Source organism: Dreissena polymorpha, chromosome 9 (genome assembly GCF_020536995.1).
Source record: "Dreissena polymorpha isolate Duluth1 chromosome 9, UMN_Dpol_1.0, whole genome shotgun sequence".
NCBI lineage: Eukaryota > Metazoa > Mollusca > Bivalvia > Myida > Dreissenidae > Dreissena > Dreissena polymorpha.
Window position 1 is genome coordinate 104,256,475 of NC_068363.1, and position 15,978 is coordinate 104,272,452.

Below are 15,978 nucleotides of genomic sequence, written 5' to 3' on the forward strand. Positions count from 1 at the left end.
ATTATTTTGTTGTCAAATTAGCTTTAAAAAACAACAACAAGTTTTAGCAGTTATCGGTATATTTTCTTGATTTACCATTGGTTTTAGTTTCCATATATTTTGTTAATTTATTAAAATTCATAGTTCAAAGGTAAGTTAAGAATGTGACGTTCTCTATGTAAGATGGTACAGTAGTGTGTTTTTGACGTACACTGTGAAAAACTTATTCAACTGCAAATTTTAAGATATTTAACACAGCACACGGATTTCATTATAACTCTTAAAATCACTAATTCATACTAAGTGTCACAATTTGACATTTTTTATATGTCAGTTTTTAGCTATATTGAATTTGCATGCGCCGTTCTTTCGATAAAGTACACGCAAACGTATAATTGTCATCGCCCATGCGCAGACTTTTCCGTCTGTCCTATCTTTGTCACAGGTGGTTTGTCATTGTGTCGTCTGCTGTTGTTGAGTGAATCAGAATACTTTGGATTAATACATTAAACAATGTATATCTACGAAGTTGGCCAAGGCTATCCAACTACCGCACATGCTTTCGTGTGAGCACTGTTTAACGTTTACGTCCAATCGTTTTTTATGTGTTATGTTCGAATGAAAGAAAGATTGAGAGAAAGATTCTCATTGGGTTGTTCGTTCACCATTTTCTTCCTTCCCCGCCAAATTCCTTTGTCCCTCACAACCCTTCAGAACTTTCATAAGTTTATGTTAAGAGGGTTAGAGAAATAGACTCTAGTGCTTTTTATAATTACTATAAAGCATAGTTATAATAATTAATTAAGAGGACACTGCGGTAAGCTATTTTATATTATTCTTTATATTATTAATGTATATGCATTGTTTTCCGCAGCGCGTCCCATTAAGTTTCATTGTGATATTGATACGCTAATCTTTGTATTGTGTGTTAATGTTAGATGTTTTATATATTTCTAAATCGATGTTATATCTTTATTAAGGCCCGTTTTATACAGTACAAAATAATATCATTAAGAACCTACACCAGGACTTTGTTGCCCTTATAAAACATCCCTGTGACACTAAGCAATGTGTCCTCTGCTACTCAACGAGTTTTGGTTTTAATGCTTCCAAACTTCAGAAAATATTTAGCAGTATATTGAATTATTTCAGGTTAAGTTTGAGAATGTCACTCTTTTTTTCCTAGTTCTTCTTGAATGCTCTGAACTTTTATGAGTACATACGTACAGCTCGGAGGGTCAATAGCTGGGAGTTGTATGTATTATTGCAACTATCTCTTTCTAGTTCTTCTTGAATGCACCAACAGCAGGCGATCTCACCGTCACTCACCCATTACAATCAACCTAGATGCCGCTTGCCGGCTACGTTCCCCCAAAATATCAATTGGAATGGTGCAAATACAGCTGTTTTATTGCTCAATGGCAGGCTACTTTGACATTATAACTGGCTACTAAAATTTGTCTGGAGAACACTGCTTACACGATAGTCAGATTGTCAGGATAAGCAAAATATTAGTCCAGACAACTCAAACAATAATCTGCTAGTCTGACAGACAAGGGAAGGAATGTGTGATTGTCTCTTTCTCCATTAATTTGTCTGGAATTGATCTACCAATACTATTAATGTTGACATACATGTACAAACGTTAAAGCGCGAAGTATTTTGATACTTACCAGTACTGTATCCTCTATTCTGTTTTGTTAACAAAGGAGATAAATCACATAGTTTAATTTACAACACTGTTGCCTTAAGTTACCTTATATTGTGTTTAAAAATGTCATTCTTGCTTGCATTTTATTTATTTACTTCAGATTGTTCAAAAACATTGTTAACAGTTGACACATATTCTGCAGTAAGTCAGTTTTGTTTGTTTCTAACTTAATATGTCCAATAATTTGGCTGTTAAACTTGTAATGTCTAATAGTACTTGTGGCATTATTGTGATGTACCATAGAGTAAATTGATGGTTTTCAGTGTCCCTCATTTTGAATCCTTTGGTTGTGTTAATTATACTGACTGATTTAGGAATAACATTAGGTTACAGTCTTCTAGTTGTGCTATGCTACTAGGTATTGTACCAGAAAGGCCGTTTACCAAAAAGGCCTTCCCAAAAAGGCCGCACCAAAAAGGCCGCATAAGTGAACCAAAAAGGCCTCATAGTATACCAGAAAGGCCATGCATTATTTTGTATTATCATTTAATAGTTATGCTGAATGTAATTGTCAAATATATTAAATAATCATAACTTTTATATTAGTCTACTTAAAAAACCAATAATTTTATAATAAAAGTCGGTAAAAATATCGCGAATTACACACGTATCGCATACAGTATGAATTGTTCGTTAGTCACAATATTTTTCCTTGAGTAATAGATGTTTCAGTTTTTTAATAATAAAGCCGTAAATTGTATAATCAAAGTCGGCATAATTATCGCCAATTAGCACGTAGGAATTATCCGTTTAAGAAAATTTTATTTTTCTCTGAACTTTCTATTTGCATCTAAAAGTGTAACAAATGAGTAATGAAGGTGTTGTAAACTTACGTTGCGGCCTAATATATACAAGATCCAGAATTATTGAGAAATATATAACCCGTTCATGTGTCAAAGCTGTCTATAGTAGTTGCTTTGTTTTATTCATTATATTGGAAAGTATACCAGACTTTATTTGGCGTTTGAAATACAGTGTTTTTTAATCGTGTAAATTATACGAATTTCTTCACGAGTATTAATTTATTGTGTGTTGATATTGTGTGAGTGTTGTGGTATGAGCATTGTTATAATCGTATAACATAGTCAATGTCGTCAAAAAGTAGCATACACAATATATAGTGTACAACTTATTCTTGATTACTATATAAAACAATAAAATAGATAAAATAAAATATACCCAACGGATTAGTGACTGCTAAAAGACAAATATTTAATATATTAAGCATATATAATTTAGTACATAATATATCATAATATATTATTAATTTCCTCTTAAACTATTTGTTTTGCAATTTTAAAATATAAGAAGTTGAAAGAATTTGCATGTACAAAAAAATACTCGCTAATCAGACCGGGTATCCAAGTGTCAAGGGTCATTCACAGTTTGCGGCATCTGTTTTGATAACGGATTAGTAGAACGCCCACATATGGTGTAAAATGACACTTATTGGCACCTATTGATGATTACTTGCGCATTTAAAATAGTTTCTTAACTTTTGCCGATATAAAACTAGCTACATTAAATTCGAAAGACTTAAACCGAAAGAAATAAAAATGCTTTATTCTATGTGATATTATTAAAAATTATAACTGATTGTCTATTTTATTACGCATTTCATTTGCATTAAAAATATATATTAAGCAAAGTTTATAATGTCTTTTTTATTAGCCGACTGCATTAGAATGTCAAATTTGTTTAACGTTGGCCACCTTTGAAAATATTGTTTTAAATGTTCCTTTCTAATTTCTCTATCTAGAGGACAAACAAGTAAAAAGTGACACTCGTTTGCTATAGCGTGTCCGTTGCAAAACTTACATTTGCTATTTTCGCGTAGTTTCTTATTTTAACGACCGCTTTCGATCTCTAATTTATGTGACAAGTATATGAGGCGATAAATTCACCACCTCCGAGTTAAAGGTGTGAATGTAGATACAACTTGTGCTATTTGCATGCATGGTGTACAAAATCCTTGTTCCTTTTTAAGGTTTTCTTCGAAGAGGTTCTGACCTGTTTAACCATGATGTTAACATGTATGACAGTTGACATCAGCCATGGCAGAAGAAGATTTCAAATCTGATGAGCTGGATTCTATATTTAATGTGATAGGGTTGAAACCCAGCGACCCTTTGAACAGTTTTGGAGGTAAAAGTAACATGTGAATTAGGTGATTTCATGATTAAGGTAACATTTTAGTGTATAATATTCCATTGTTATTTAATTTGGATTTCTTAATAACTTTCATGTTATATAAATTAAATTGTCTGGAGGCATGGGTACATAATTACTAAATCTGAAGAATGACACTCCATCTTGTTAAAAAAATATATCATATGGTTAAAAATCTGTGTCTCAGATAAGCAACCTTTCACCTTTGTAAGGCTTTTATTTTAGGTTAAATTTTATCCCAGTCTTTTTTTACAGGGGGTTAAATTGAAACCATGAATATGAACCAACTTCAAAATTTCAGCCATGAAAGTTCCATCATGTAGGAGTGAACAAAACAAAACATAATCAAACAATTAATTGATATATTTAAACATTAAATTCTAACTGAATTATTTACCATATACAAGGCAGCTTATTACAAAGAACAGACATCTACATGTACCTGTAATCCAAAATTTATTCTGATTTTTGAAATACTGAACAAAATTACGCAGTCCAGTTAAAACAATTGCCACAAAACGAATAAGCAAAAGTTCCAAATCAGAAGTCAGAAAGTTCACACTTCCAGTTTTTCAAAAGGTGATGCCAGCCTTACCTTCCTTATATGACCTCTTGTTGTATTGTAGAAATATGGTACCAGGTGTTTCTTTGGGCGCTGTTTTCCTCCATGTTTGTACACATTATCGCTACTCTGATTGCCTTTTGTCGTCTGCGGAAGCACAAGCTGGGCAGATGGATTCCCCTCGTCATATTTCTGGTTGGAGTGATCTCCCCATTGACACTTGGAGTCGTAAATAGTAAGTGCAACCTAACCCATTATCATAATTGAGCTTGTGGAAAGGGGGTTTAATGCATGTGCATAAAATTAAAGTGTCCACCCAGCCTGTGCAGTCCGCACAGGCTAATAAGGGATGACACTTTCTGCCTCAATTGGATTTTCATTAAGAAGAGTCCATTTAACGAAAAATAAAATAAATTTTGCGGATTGCACAGGCTAATCTGGGACGACACTTTACACACATGCATTAAACCCTGTTTTTACAGAGAGTTGATTGATTGTTAAGAATTCATTGAAAACAGATAAAAAGTTGAGGAATTATAAATGATGAATTTAAAAGCTTTAATTAAAATTTAGAACAGTTTTAAGCAAGTTTCTAAAGTAAGAGCGATGTAACTTTTAAATGCTTAATGTTTTCTAGGCAAAAACTAATTCATTTACATTTGTACATTTTTAGAAGCACCAATAATCGTATGTTCAGTGTTGATCTGTTAAGATAAAAAATGGTCACCAGGTCTGCATGTACTTACAGTGCTGTTTTTTTCGAACAAAATTATGTTCTCATGCCCCCATATGTGTAAGGCATTAAGCACATTGAACCCGGTTTAAGGAATTAATGTGCAAAAGGCGCTTCGAATCCGGGTTCAAAGTCTCCTAACTATATAGTTAACTGTTAAACCGTGGTTTAAGACAATAATGTGCACTTCGCTTGCCATAATTATACCTCAATTTTATTTCTTAAAAATGCAACAAAGTATATAACTACAATTTATATGATTTTTCCAAAAATGGCCAGGAAAAGGCCTGATGTGTCAATATTTTGTTGAAAAAAATCCCAATTTTGTCCATTTTGTTGATAAAACATACCCAAATTTGCCATTTTATGGATTTAAAAAATCCCAAAAGGCTAGGAAAATCTCTGGAGTGGTTTAAGTGTTAGACTTTTACTCCAAGGTTCAGTGGTTCGAGCCCAGTTGAGAATACCTTTCTTTTCTTTCTTTAATTTATTCATGTTTTTTGCTGTATCTTTTTAGTTCAAATGTTTACATTTATTAATTTTAAGCATTTAATGACAAACTTCAATATATGCCAAAATCTGTGAAAGGTCACTTTAAAGCTGAATGACCTCATTATGTAGATAAGTGTGGAGAAAGGAATTTTGGCGGTTACCAGTTTTAACAGAATGAGTTAACACCGCGTAAATTGCTTGCTAGATTTTGTTTAACTTTTACAGCTAAAGGACTTAAAATTGTAAATGAACCTTAAGAAAGAAAGGTTTAATGCAACCAGTTTTGGCCGAGTTATGGCCCTGGGTCGTTTAAAAAAAACAAACTTTTTCCACTTCAGATATCTTCCGCAAAGTATTGTGTTTCAAACTCTTATTAATTAGTTTGGTTGATTTTCCACAAACTGTTACAGCCAAAGAACTGTCATGTACAGGCAATTGTAAAGGAAGGAATTTCGGCTGAATATTTTTTTTTTTTTTCACTGATTATGTGCAGATTGTTTCTTTTTTTTCAAGTTTTGTGTATGTACTGAAATACATTTTTGGTGGAAGCATTTCCTTTTAATCTGACTAGTCTTTGGGTCATCAGAGTTTGTAAAATCTTGGTTATCGTTATGTCTTTATATATCTTTATTCCCAAATTAATACGATGTATTAATTTATTTTATTTTAGGTGCGGCCATAGCTGGGTTCTATCGCGCCTCAGACGTAGAAATGGCCCCATTTTATGCCCTCTTATGGGGGCTTGGGCAGACAATTATAGGGATCATATTCTCATTTACCAGAGTGCTGGCTACATTATGATCACATTCATACATAAACAGGACATGGAGAGGTTTTATTACCAGAACAGCTGTGAACTATTGCTTGAAAAAGTGACAAATATAACATTAACCCTTTGCATGCTGGGATATGTATTGTCTGCTGCTGAATTTCTAAAATTAGCATTTTCTTCAATTAGAGCTATTTAAAAAAAATACTATCAGAATAGCAAACAGTTTGGATCTTAATGAGACGCCACGTTCTGTGGCATCTCATCTGGATCCCAACTGTTTGCAAAGGCCTTCAAAATTTGGTTCCAGCACTGAAAGAGTTAAAAATTCTCATAGCAAGTGTAAAGAAATGGCAGAAAAATTTAAAGGGGCCTTTTCACAGATTTTGGCATTTTTTAAACTTATTCATTAAATGCTTTATATTGATAAATGTAAACATTGGATCATAAAAGCTCCAGTAAAAAATCAAGAAAAAAAATAAAAAAAGGAAAAGAACATTGCCCGGAGCAGGTTTCGAACCAGTGACCCCTGGAGTCCTGCTAGAGTCCTGAAGTAAAAACGCTTTAGCCTACTGAGCTATTCCGCCGAGTACACATTGTTGATGTATTTTATACCATATATAAGCAACCTTCGTAGTTTCACAAAATTTAACGACAAAAACAGAACTCTCCAAATTATTCGATCGTTTCGCGTTGCAACGCTTTATAATTTTTAGGTTTTAAAATCGTAAAAAGATGCATATAATGGTTATATTAGAGCATGGTTAATGTTCAGTATTACTGTTTCCTCACAAATATCATAACTAAAACGAAAACTTACGAATCTGAAACAACTTTTTTCAATTTTGTCAATTTACCAAAGCGTGAAAAGATCCCTTTAAAGCGCATTCCAAACATCAGGTTTAGTAGATGAACAGAAAAGTGTTTTAGAATTAATGCTATGTGCCAGAATCTCTGTTCAGCCAAGATGATCAGGTCTGATATCAGAACTGAATGTCCACAATATGAAGCCTTTGTAAGGTGTGATTAAAGTATGACTAAACATACATAGTGATACAGACTAATACACTATTAATACTCACAGTTAATACGATGGAACATTTGTCAGAGTTGATTTTTATTGGAGGTTTCCACTTTGGCAATAATAAATTCTGAGATTGTTTTGTCTACAGGCAATAATATGAATTCATGTTCTGTAAGTGGCAATGTACACAGAAAGCATGAGACTTGATCAGCCAAACTGATTTTCAGAATTGCTGGATGTATCGGAGGTTGGCATGTTGTGTTATTTAATGTGGAAAGGGCAGCTTTAATATGAACATAGTCGGGCAAAAAATTGGTCTTATAATGATAAATGTAGCCAACGTAGCTCCAGACCAGCCTGTGTGTTAGAACAGTGGGGTCAGGAACTTTCTTTTTCAGTATGTTGTCATGCAAGGCTTTGTGGTGTCATTAGAGAATTGCATAGCTGGTTTGAAGCTACACTAGCCACAGATGGCAAGAGACCCATTTTTGCATGACGCGGCTCACATAATGTGCAATAATAAATAAAGGTAAATTTTTGTGAGACAGTACAAGATACTGCTGACTTGTTTATTAATGAACAATAAATGTTTCTTTGCAAATAAGCAGTGATGATACTCTTGACCTTTGTCGCATGATATCTGTTCAAGAATTCCTTGGTAAAGATATGAGATTGTGTCACTCAATTACATTCTTATAGGAGCCTTGTTCTGGGAAAATGGTGTTTTATGTATGTGCCTAAAGGGTCGTACTTCACTACCCGATGAGCCCGTGCAGTCCGCACATGCATTAAGCCTCCTTTTTCAAAAGCGCATCTCAAATAAGAATTTAGCACTTAAACAAAGAGTATTTGTCAGGGATTTCAATGTTGTTGTGTTTTTTTTTTAAATCGGGCAACAACATTTAATGACCCTGTGTTTTTAAATTTTTCGGAGTCAAAGAAGGTTTACTGTGGTGGTGACGGATGAATATTGCGTTAAAAAGTATGTATTCATTTTGAAAAAAAGCAACATACAAATACCATGTATAGTGGTGGTCTATATTTATTTTTGCATGTTTGTGACATGGTTTGCAAAGTCTTTGTAAATGTTAAAGTCAAATCATATAAAAAAAACGTCATAATTATGATACTTATTACATTTTGAAGTTTGTTCCTTTATACCATATGCATCATAATAGGGGTAAAAAATAATCAATTTGTTTGAGAAAAAAGTGTGAAAGTTACAAAATGCTTGTTTGTAAACAAGGTTACATTAATACGTATAAGTTTTATTTTATAAGTTTGCATACAAATTGGTAAATTCTTATAAAATTGACCTGTTTTTTCCGAGACATTAAATAAACCAAATGAAAAATAAATAAAGAACATAATTTAATTGAATTTAATAACTCATTTGTTTCAGTTGTTTTATATGCTTATGCATGAATGCACACAACCTATCATGTAATATCAAGGTTTTTGTTTAAGTTGAAGTTATTTATAAAGCCAAAAAATGTTGTTTGTTTCTGCTATAAACATCTTAAAAAATAATTGCTTGTTTTTGTTTTCTTTGACATACACAGGCTATCCTACTTGAATAAGAATATGCAATGTCAAGCAGAATTATTCTCTATTTAACACACACTAGATAATTGTGGTAGGGTTGGTTGTGTAAGTTATAACAACTAACTTTTTTAACCGTTACTGTCATTTTGCGGTGTGAATGTTTTGATTTCGCATCAAACTCATGAATACCACATGGAATTGTAACGTTTTCCGTTTTAAATAATGATTGCAGTTCAAAAATATTGCTTAAAAATACTCGGGATTGAGCATTTCAGTTTATTTGTTATATAAGGCTGCAAAGTAAAATCGGTATTGATAACCTGCCTGACTTGCCGATATGTATATATTTGTAATTTTATTTCATTTTATATTCATCATATTTAAGATGTTATGTTTTGCTGCAAATGTGTAAGTGAACAGTTCCATGACTAATAACAATCCCTGTGTTAATGACATCAGCGCAGGCAATAAGGAAACGCCACTTTAAAACCATGTTTTTATGGGTTCGTATAACTCATGTTGTCATAGAAAGATGAAGCTCATAAGCATAACAGTTTATATTACTATGCAATTCGAAAAACAAATGCAATAATATCCATGTATGAAAACACTAGTGAAAGTCAAGTCCTTAAAACAGGTTTATGTTATGGAACGTCTCAAGTACAAAATGATTGTTATACAATAAATGCTCATGTTGTGTTATTCTCAAATCATTAATGTGTATGTAAATCATAATACATACTTAACTATGTTAACTAGATTTTAATTATGATTCACAGTTAGTTCCAGCTTTAATGGGTCTAGTAAGTTATTAGGCATTAGTACTGTGATTCCCTCTGTGACCTTTAATGAGTCTAGTAAGTTATTAGGCATTATAGTGCTGTGATTCCCTCTGTGACCTTTAATGAGTCTAGTAAGTTATTAGGCATTATAGTGCTGTGATTCCCTCTGTGACCTTTAATGAGTCTAGTAAGTTATTAGGCATTAGTGCTGTGATTCCCTCTGTGACCTTTAATGAGTCTAGTAAGTTATTAGGCATAAGTGCTGTGATTCCCTCTTTGACCTTTAATGAGTCTAGTAAGTTATTAGGCATTAGTGCTGTGATTCCCTCTGTGACCTTTAATGAGTCTAGTAAGTTATTAGGCATTAGTACTGTGATTCCCTCTGTGACCTTTAATGAGTCTAGTAAGTTATTAGGCATTATAGTGCTGTGATTCCCTCTGTGACCTTTAATGATACTAGTAAGTTATTAGGCATTAGTGCTGTGATTCCCTCTGTGACCTTTAATGAGTCTAGTAAGTTATTAAGCATTAGTGCTGTGATTCCCTCTGTGACCTTTAATGAGTCTAGTAAGTTATTAGGCATTAGTGCTGTGATTCCCTCTGTGACCTTTAATGAGTCTAGTAAGTTATTAGGCATTAGTGCTGTGATTCCCTCTGTGACCTTTAATGAGTCTAGTAAGTTATTAGGCATTAGTGCTGTGATTCCCTCTGTGACCTTTAATGATACTAGTAAGTTATTAGGCATTAGTGCTGTGATTCCCTCTGTGACCTTTAATGAGTCTAGTAAGTTATTAGGCATTAGTGCTGTGATTCCCTCTGTGACCTTTAATGAGTCTAGTAAGTTATTAGGCATTAGTGCTGTGATTCCCTCTGTGACCTTTAATGATACTAGTAAGTTATTAGGCATTAGTGCTGTGATTCCCTCTGTGACCTTTAATGAGTCTAGTAAGTTATTAGGCATTAGTGCTGTGATTCCCTCTGTGACCTTTAATGAGTCTAGTAAGTTATTAGGCATTAGTGCTGTGATTCCCTCTGTGACCTTATCAAATGCAGGCGTGGAAGGACCTTAAAACTTTGAAATATACACTCAGCGTCCGTGGGCATGTGATCATTGCAATTTGTGTAAATGTGTATATCTTAATCGTTTCTTACATGTATGCGTGATGGAGGCCACTTAAACCATGTTTTAACACGGAATTACCTGAATCAGTTGAAACAAGAGATATCTTTAAAAAAATTACTGCCTTGATGTTAATTGGAATTCGTTTTTGAAAGTGATTGCCAATAAAATTCTAAGAGTTATGACTAATGTCGCGATTGTTTTACTGACTTATTCTTTATTCAAACATGCAAATGAAGTTTATCAAAGCGCTGATGGCACTGAAGTTGTTCGCTCTTTGAATGTATATAGGATTACTTTCACATGACATGGATTTCGACTTTTTAATGTTTTAGCTTCAATGAGTCAATACTTTTCAATCGTGTACTTAATTCCGATTTCAATTGTTCATAATAATGTAGCAGGGTTCGGTGCAATATGAGCTAGCTGCTATAGCGACGCGGTAGAGTGTCTGCCTGATTAGGAACCCAGACGTCCTGGGTTCGATCCCTTGTATGGCCTGGGAATTTTCTGGTTGGGTTAGATTGGCGCCCAACGTTAAAAAAACTACATGTGTGTCACACATCCCTCAGACGTGGCATGAGGAAATTCATGGAAGAATTTCTCAAATTAAGGGGGTGTACGTGTGTATGTAGCAAGGTTCGGTATATAAGGAGAACTTATACTGCCTTGCTATACGAGGTAGCTTTTATAGCGACGCGGTAGAGTGTCTGCCTGATTAGGCACCGGGAGATCCCGGATTCAATTCCCAGTGTGGCTTGGGTTGTTTCTTGCTGGGTTACAATAAAATACTACATGTACTGAGTTGCACGTCTTTCGTAAGTTAAAGCACCGGGTCTGTTGTAAAGTGCACGCTTTTCATGCATGGAACGCGACAGACGACATCAACAATTTATCGCTGCGAATTTTTTGGAAAGTGAGCGGCATTTAAACCCTAATACAAGTAATCAGGGGTATAAAACGGCGAAAAATAACTGTCTCGGCATGGACGTCGCCATCTTGTTTGTCACGTTATTATCCCCTATCTTACGTTTTTACTTAAAAATTTGTTCAGAGAATCAACGAGTACTAATGTGACAAAGTTGGCAAATCAACATAATACATCGGTATATGGTCTTTATGTTGACTTTTTTCTTGTTTCAAATCTTGATTTTAAGTTGCAAATGAAAAAATATTTTACATGCAATACGTTTCTTGCAGGCCTACCAATAAATTCATTTTTCGCGCAGTGGTAGTAAAACTAAATTAGGCAGCGATGTTGGCATTTCCACTTTATAACCGTATGTTATTCTAATCAAAGAGCCGATACCTCCACGTTCTAGAGAAAATAGTGTGCGTCCTTTATGCCAACCTCCACGCAGATATTTAATAACTGGAACCAGCCTAGCAGAATTTAATCCATGCCTTCATAACCAACCACGTGATGATAACCGAGCCACGTAGTACAATAAATCTTCCGTTGTTTTTCTTACTTTTCTTAATTAAGGTAATTAATTTTTCACAATACACCTAAACTTACACACTACTTTCAATTTATTAAAGAAAATGATACTACTTTTCATAATATAATACTTAAACAAAAAATTATAAAATCCTACCTAATCTGGTAGGATTTTCATGTGATGACAGTGAGCATGCAACGTGGCTATTGCCTTTATGCAACAACAATTATCAACCATTCTTCCGGATAATAATTGGACATGTTTTGAAGAAAAGACAGTACGTTTTCTGTTTTGCTTACTGTGGGTATTTTTAATAAATGCGAACATTCCAGTTATTTATCTGGGCCTACTGGTGTGAAATTTCTATATCATTTAATTTGGCTTCGAACAAATGTCGGGATGAAAAAACCCTCCCGCAACGACATCGCCGCCGACTAAAATATTCTGAATCTTCATACGCCTTTGACAAAGTGTCCCACATGTTAAACTCGTTAGGTAAGTATTTTGACTTCATTCATTCATTTATGCATTCATTTATTCATAACTCACCTGAGGACGAAGCTTTTGGGGTCACCAATCTACCGGTATGTTCGGCTTCGGTGCACATATGAATATGAAGGGCACATCCAATCGGGAATCCTCGGACAATTCCGCCATAACGGCGATCGTCTCTCGGGTGTATAGCATATAGTATAGAAGCAGCAATAATGGGTGATTAACTCAAATTTGACTCAATCAACAATTGAGTCAAATCAATCAAACTTTCAAAGTTGTTTGCACAGGTAAATAGTACCCATTCATACTGCTATGAATGAATGGACCATAACACCTACACAATATATAGGTGGTACGTAAAGTTTCAAAGTGGTACATAAAAGGACTGGTACATAATCTGTAACATTGGTCACAAAATATAACAAAAACAGTCGATTTAATTTTTTGAATTAACTCACCGTCAATACTGGCATTTTTTAATTTTAACAAGTTTGTAAGTATGTTATGGGAATTCACAGATCTACATAAAATTATTACTTATAAAGAATGTAATCTTGAAACAGACGAGCTAAAAAACACACATTTTAATTTCTCCTCTTTACGAGGCGTTTGAACAGAGGGGGGCGCCATCTTGTTTTCAAAAATAGTTCCAAATCCAATATGACGACCGCCTTCGTACATCAGAGAGACGGTGTGGTGTAGCCCACTGACCGATGCGTTCAGATTGGGGGCACATCAAGCGTCATACCTTTTAAACTCGTATGCTATTAGCACCATCAAACTGACAGGGTATAATGGGTGTCATTGTATTCAATATAGATATGACACAAATAACGGTACCAATAGATATTACACGTCAATCAAATGAGGATTGATACAATAAATATTGTTTACAAAGATATTGTATACGGATGAAGGATTCTTATTAAAAATCAGATATTATGATAAAATTAGTTACCATATGTATGCGTTTAAAAATTTTAATCTCAAGTTTTTAATCTATTACGGGAATTATTTTGCGTTTGCTTCAAACACGAGTCGAGAAGGCCACAGGTACAAACGGTCTATGGACGCTTAATTACCGGTTAACGTTAGCAGAAGGATATGATTTCCGTTAGCGAATTTGTAAAAATATATAATAAATGTGTATAAATTATACTCAGACGTTAAACGTTTTTTTTTCCGAGCGAGTATCATACGTTGTCAAGTATAAGGCGTGTGGAAGAGTGCAACGATACACTACGGAGCATGTAACAAATATGTGGTGCTATATTATTCGATAGCGCGCAATATGATTGTGAATAAATTCTACTGAGATATGCAACATTGTATTTCTTTGAGCGAGAGTCAACCTTTGTCAAGTTAAAGTTATGTGAAGGAGCTATACAATGCGCTTCAGAGCAAAAACAACACATGCGCCATGTCTATTTGGAGTTATATGTGCCGAAACCATGAATCGTGCACTTTTTGGAAATAATTGAACAGCGTTTATGGCAATATATGTGTATAAATTATACTAAAACGCGCAACGTTGTCTGTCCCCTAGCGGGTATAATCCATTGTCAAGTCTGAGGCATGTGATTGAGTGCAACAATACACAACGGGGCATTAGCAGAATATGTGCAACATCTTGTGGTGTTATATTTTCCGATAGCGCAATGTGCAATATCTAGTTGGAGTTACATGACCAACGATGTGCAACGATGTCTTACCCTCTGCCAGTATTTACCACTGTAAAGTTAAAGGCTTGTAAATAACTCACACAACACGCCTCGGCGCAAAAACAACGCACGTGTAATATCTATTTGGAGTACTATTGTCAATTGCACGGGTGAAAGGCACAGAATGTGCATAATCTAGTTGGGATTTCCTGACAAGGGTGTATCGGACATATGCTAGGCGTGTGATTCCGTAAAATATTTCATTTCGGACCATTCACACCACCTGTGCTCTATCGGACTGGACTTGATTTTTTCCATAGTACAGAAAGTGCTATATCTATTTTGAGTTCTATTTATCCTCAAACGCGCAACGGTGTCTGTCCACGAGCGGGTACAAACAATCGTGCAGTCTGAGGCATGTGAATGAGTGCAACAATACGCTGCGGGGCATTAACAGAATATGGGCAACATCTTTTTGGTGTTATATGTTGCGATATATATAGCGCGCAATGTGCAATATCTAGTTGGAATTACATAACCATGGTGCAAAGGCAATGCATATGTACATATTTTGCTTCGATGTCCAACGATGTCTTGCTCTCTGCCAGTATTTACCACTGTAAAGTTAAAGGCTTGTAAATAACTCACACAACACGCCTTGGCGCTAAAACAACGCACGTGTTATATCTATTTGGAGTACTATTTTAAATTGCACGGGTGAATGGCACAGAATGTGCATAATCTAGTTGGGATTTCCTGGCCAGGGTGTATCGGACATATGCTAGGCGTGTGATTCCGTAAAATATTTCATTTCGGACTATTAACATCACCTGTGCTCTATCGGATTGGACTTGATTGTTTCCATAGAACAGAAAGTGCTATATCTATTTTGAGTTCTATTTATCCTCAAACGCGCAACGGTGTCTGTCCACGAGCGGGTATAAACCATCGTGCAGTCTGAGGCATGTGAATGAGTGCAACAATACGCTGCGGGGCATTAACAGAATATGGGCAACATCTTTTTTGGTGTTATATGTTGCGGTATATATAGCGCGCAATGTGCAATATCTAGTTGGAATTACATAACCATGGTGCAAAGGCAATGCATATGTACACATTTTGCTTCGATGTCCAACGATGTCTTGCTCTCTGCCAGTATTTACCACTATTAATTTAAAGGCTTGTAAATAACTCACACAACACGCCTCGGTGCAAAAACAACGCACGTGTTATATCTATTTGGAGTACTATTTTCAATTGCACGGGTGAAAGGCACAGAATGTGCATAATCTAGTTGGGATTTCCTGACCAGGGTGTATCGGACATATGCTAGGCGTGTGATTCCGTAAAATATTTCATTTCGGACCATTCACACCACCTGTGATCTATCGGATTGGACTTGATTTTTTCCATAGTACAGAAAGTGCTATATCTATTTTGAGTTCTATTTATCCTCAAACGCGCAACGGTGTCTGTCCACGAGCGGGTATAAAC

The 15,978-nt window shown here is 34.9% G+C and overlaps 2 protein-coding genes across 11 annotated transcripts; one reads left to right on the plus strand and one right to left on the minus strand.

Moving 5' to 3' along the window:
* The first annotated feature begins 16 nt into the window (after nucleotides 1–16).
* On the plus strand, nucleotides 17–8,969 carry LOC127844730 (transmembrane protein 170A-like). Of its 3 annotated transcripts, none has more exons than XM_052375174.1 (4): nucleotides 17–130; nucleotides 3,678–3,835; nucleotides 4,486–4,656; nucleotides 6,317–8,969. In XM_052375174.1, the coding sequence occupies exons 2-4, from the start codon at nucleotides 3,745–3,747 to the stop codon at nucleotides 6,445–6,447; spliced, it is 393 nt and encodes a 130-aa protein (XP_052231134.1). In that variant the 5' UTR covers nucleotides 17–130; nucleotides 3,678–3,744; the 3' UTR covers nucleotides 6,448–8,969. The 3 variants fall into 3 exon arrangements, with proteins under 3 accessions (XP_052231134.1, XP_052231135.1, XP_052231136.1); XM_052375175.1 differs by having other exon boundaries at nucleotides 22–56; XM_052375176.1 differs by lacking the exon at nucleotides 17–130 and adding an exon at nucleotides 412–545.
* A 422-nt stretch (nucleotides 8,970–9,391) lies between these two features.
* LOC127844729 (uncharacterized) lies at nucleotides 9,392–10,806 on the minus strand. 8 transcript variants are annotated; one of them, XM_052375169.1, is made up of 6 exons: nucleotides 10,698–10,800; nucleotides 10,536–10,643; nucleotides 10,320–10,481; nucleotides 10,048–10,101; nucleotides 9,940–9,993; nucleotides 9,392–9,773 (listed from the first exon to the last, which is right to left on the minus strand). In XM_052375169.1, the coding sequence occupies exons 1-6, from the start codon at nucleotides 10,779–10,781 to the stop codon at nucleotides 9,747–9,749; spliced, it is 489 nt and encodes a 162-aa protein (XP_052231129.1). In that variant the 5' UTR covers nucleotides 10,782–10,800; the 3' UTR covers nucleotides 9,392–9,746. The 8 variants fall into 8 exon arrangements, 4 of the variants coding, with proteins under 4 accessions (XP_052231129.1, XP_052231133.1, XP_052231131.1 ...); XR_008032876.1 differs by lacking the exon at nucleotides 10,048–10,101 and having other exon boundaries at nucleotides 10,698–10,806; XR_008032875.1 differs by lacking the exon at nucleotides 9,940–9,993 and having other exon boundaries at nucleotides 10,698–10,806.
* Nucleotides 10,807–15,978: the final 5,172 nt, after the last annotated feature.

What these genes read in the sequence shown, in the direction of transcription:
- LOC127844730 (XM_052375174.1), top strand. Translation starts at nt 3,745, where the DNA reads ATGGCAGAAGAAGATTTCAAATCTGATGAGCTGGATTCTATATTTAAT. An exon ending in CCCTTTGAACAGTTTTGGAG is followed by an intron (nt 3,836 to 4,485) that starts GTAAAAGTAACA and finishes GTTGTATTGTAG; the next exon opens with AAATATGGTACCAGGTGTTT. An exon ending in GACACTTGGAGTCGTAAATA is followed by an intron (nt 4,657 to 6,316) that starts GTAAGTGCAACC and finishes ATTTTATTTTAG; the next exon opens with GTGCGGCCATAGCTGGGTTC.
- LOC127844729 (XM_052375169.1), bottom strand. Translation starts at nt 10,781, where the DNA reads ATGCCTAATAACTTACTAGACTCATTAAAGGTCACAGAGGGAATCACA. An exon ending in ACTTACTAGACTCATTAAAG is followed by an intron (nt 10,644 to 10,697) that starts GTCACAGAGGGA and finishes GTATCATTAAAG; the next exon opens with GTCACAGAGGGAATCACAGC. An exon ending in ACTTACTAGACTCATTAAAG is followed by an intron (nt 9,774 to 9,939) that starts GTCACAGAGGGA and finishes GACCCATTAAAG; the next exon opens with CTGGAACTAACTGTGAATCA.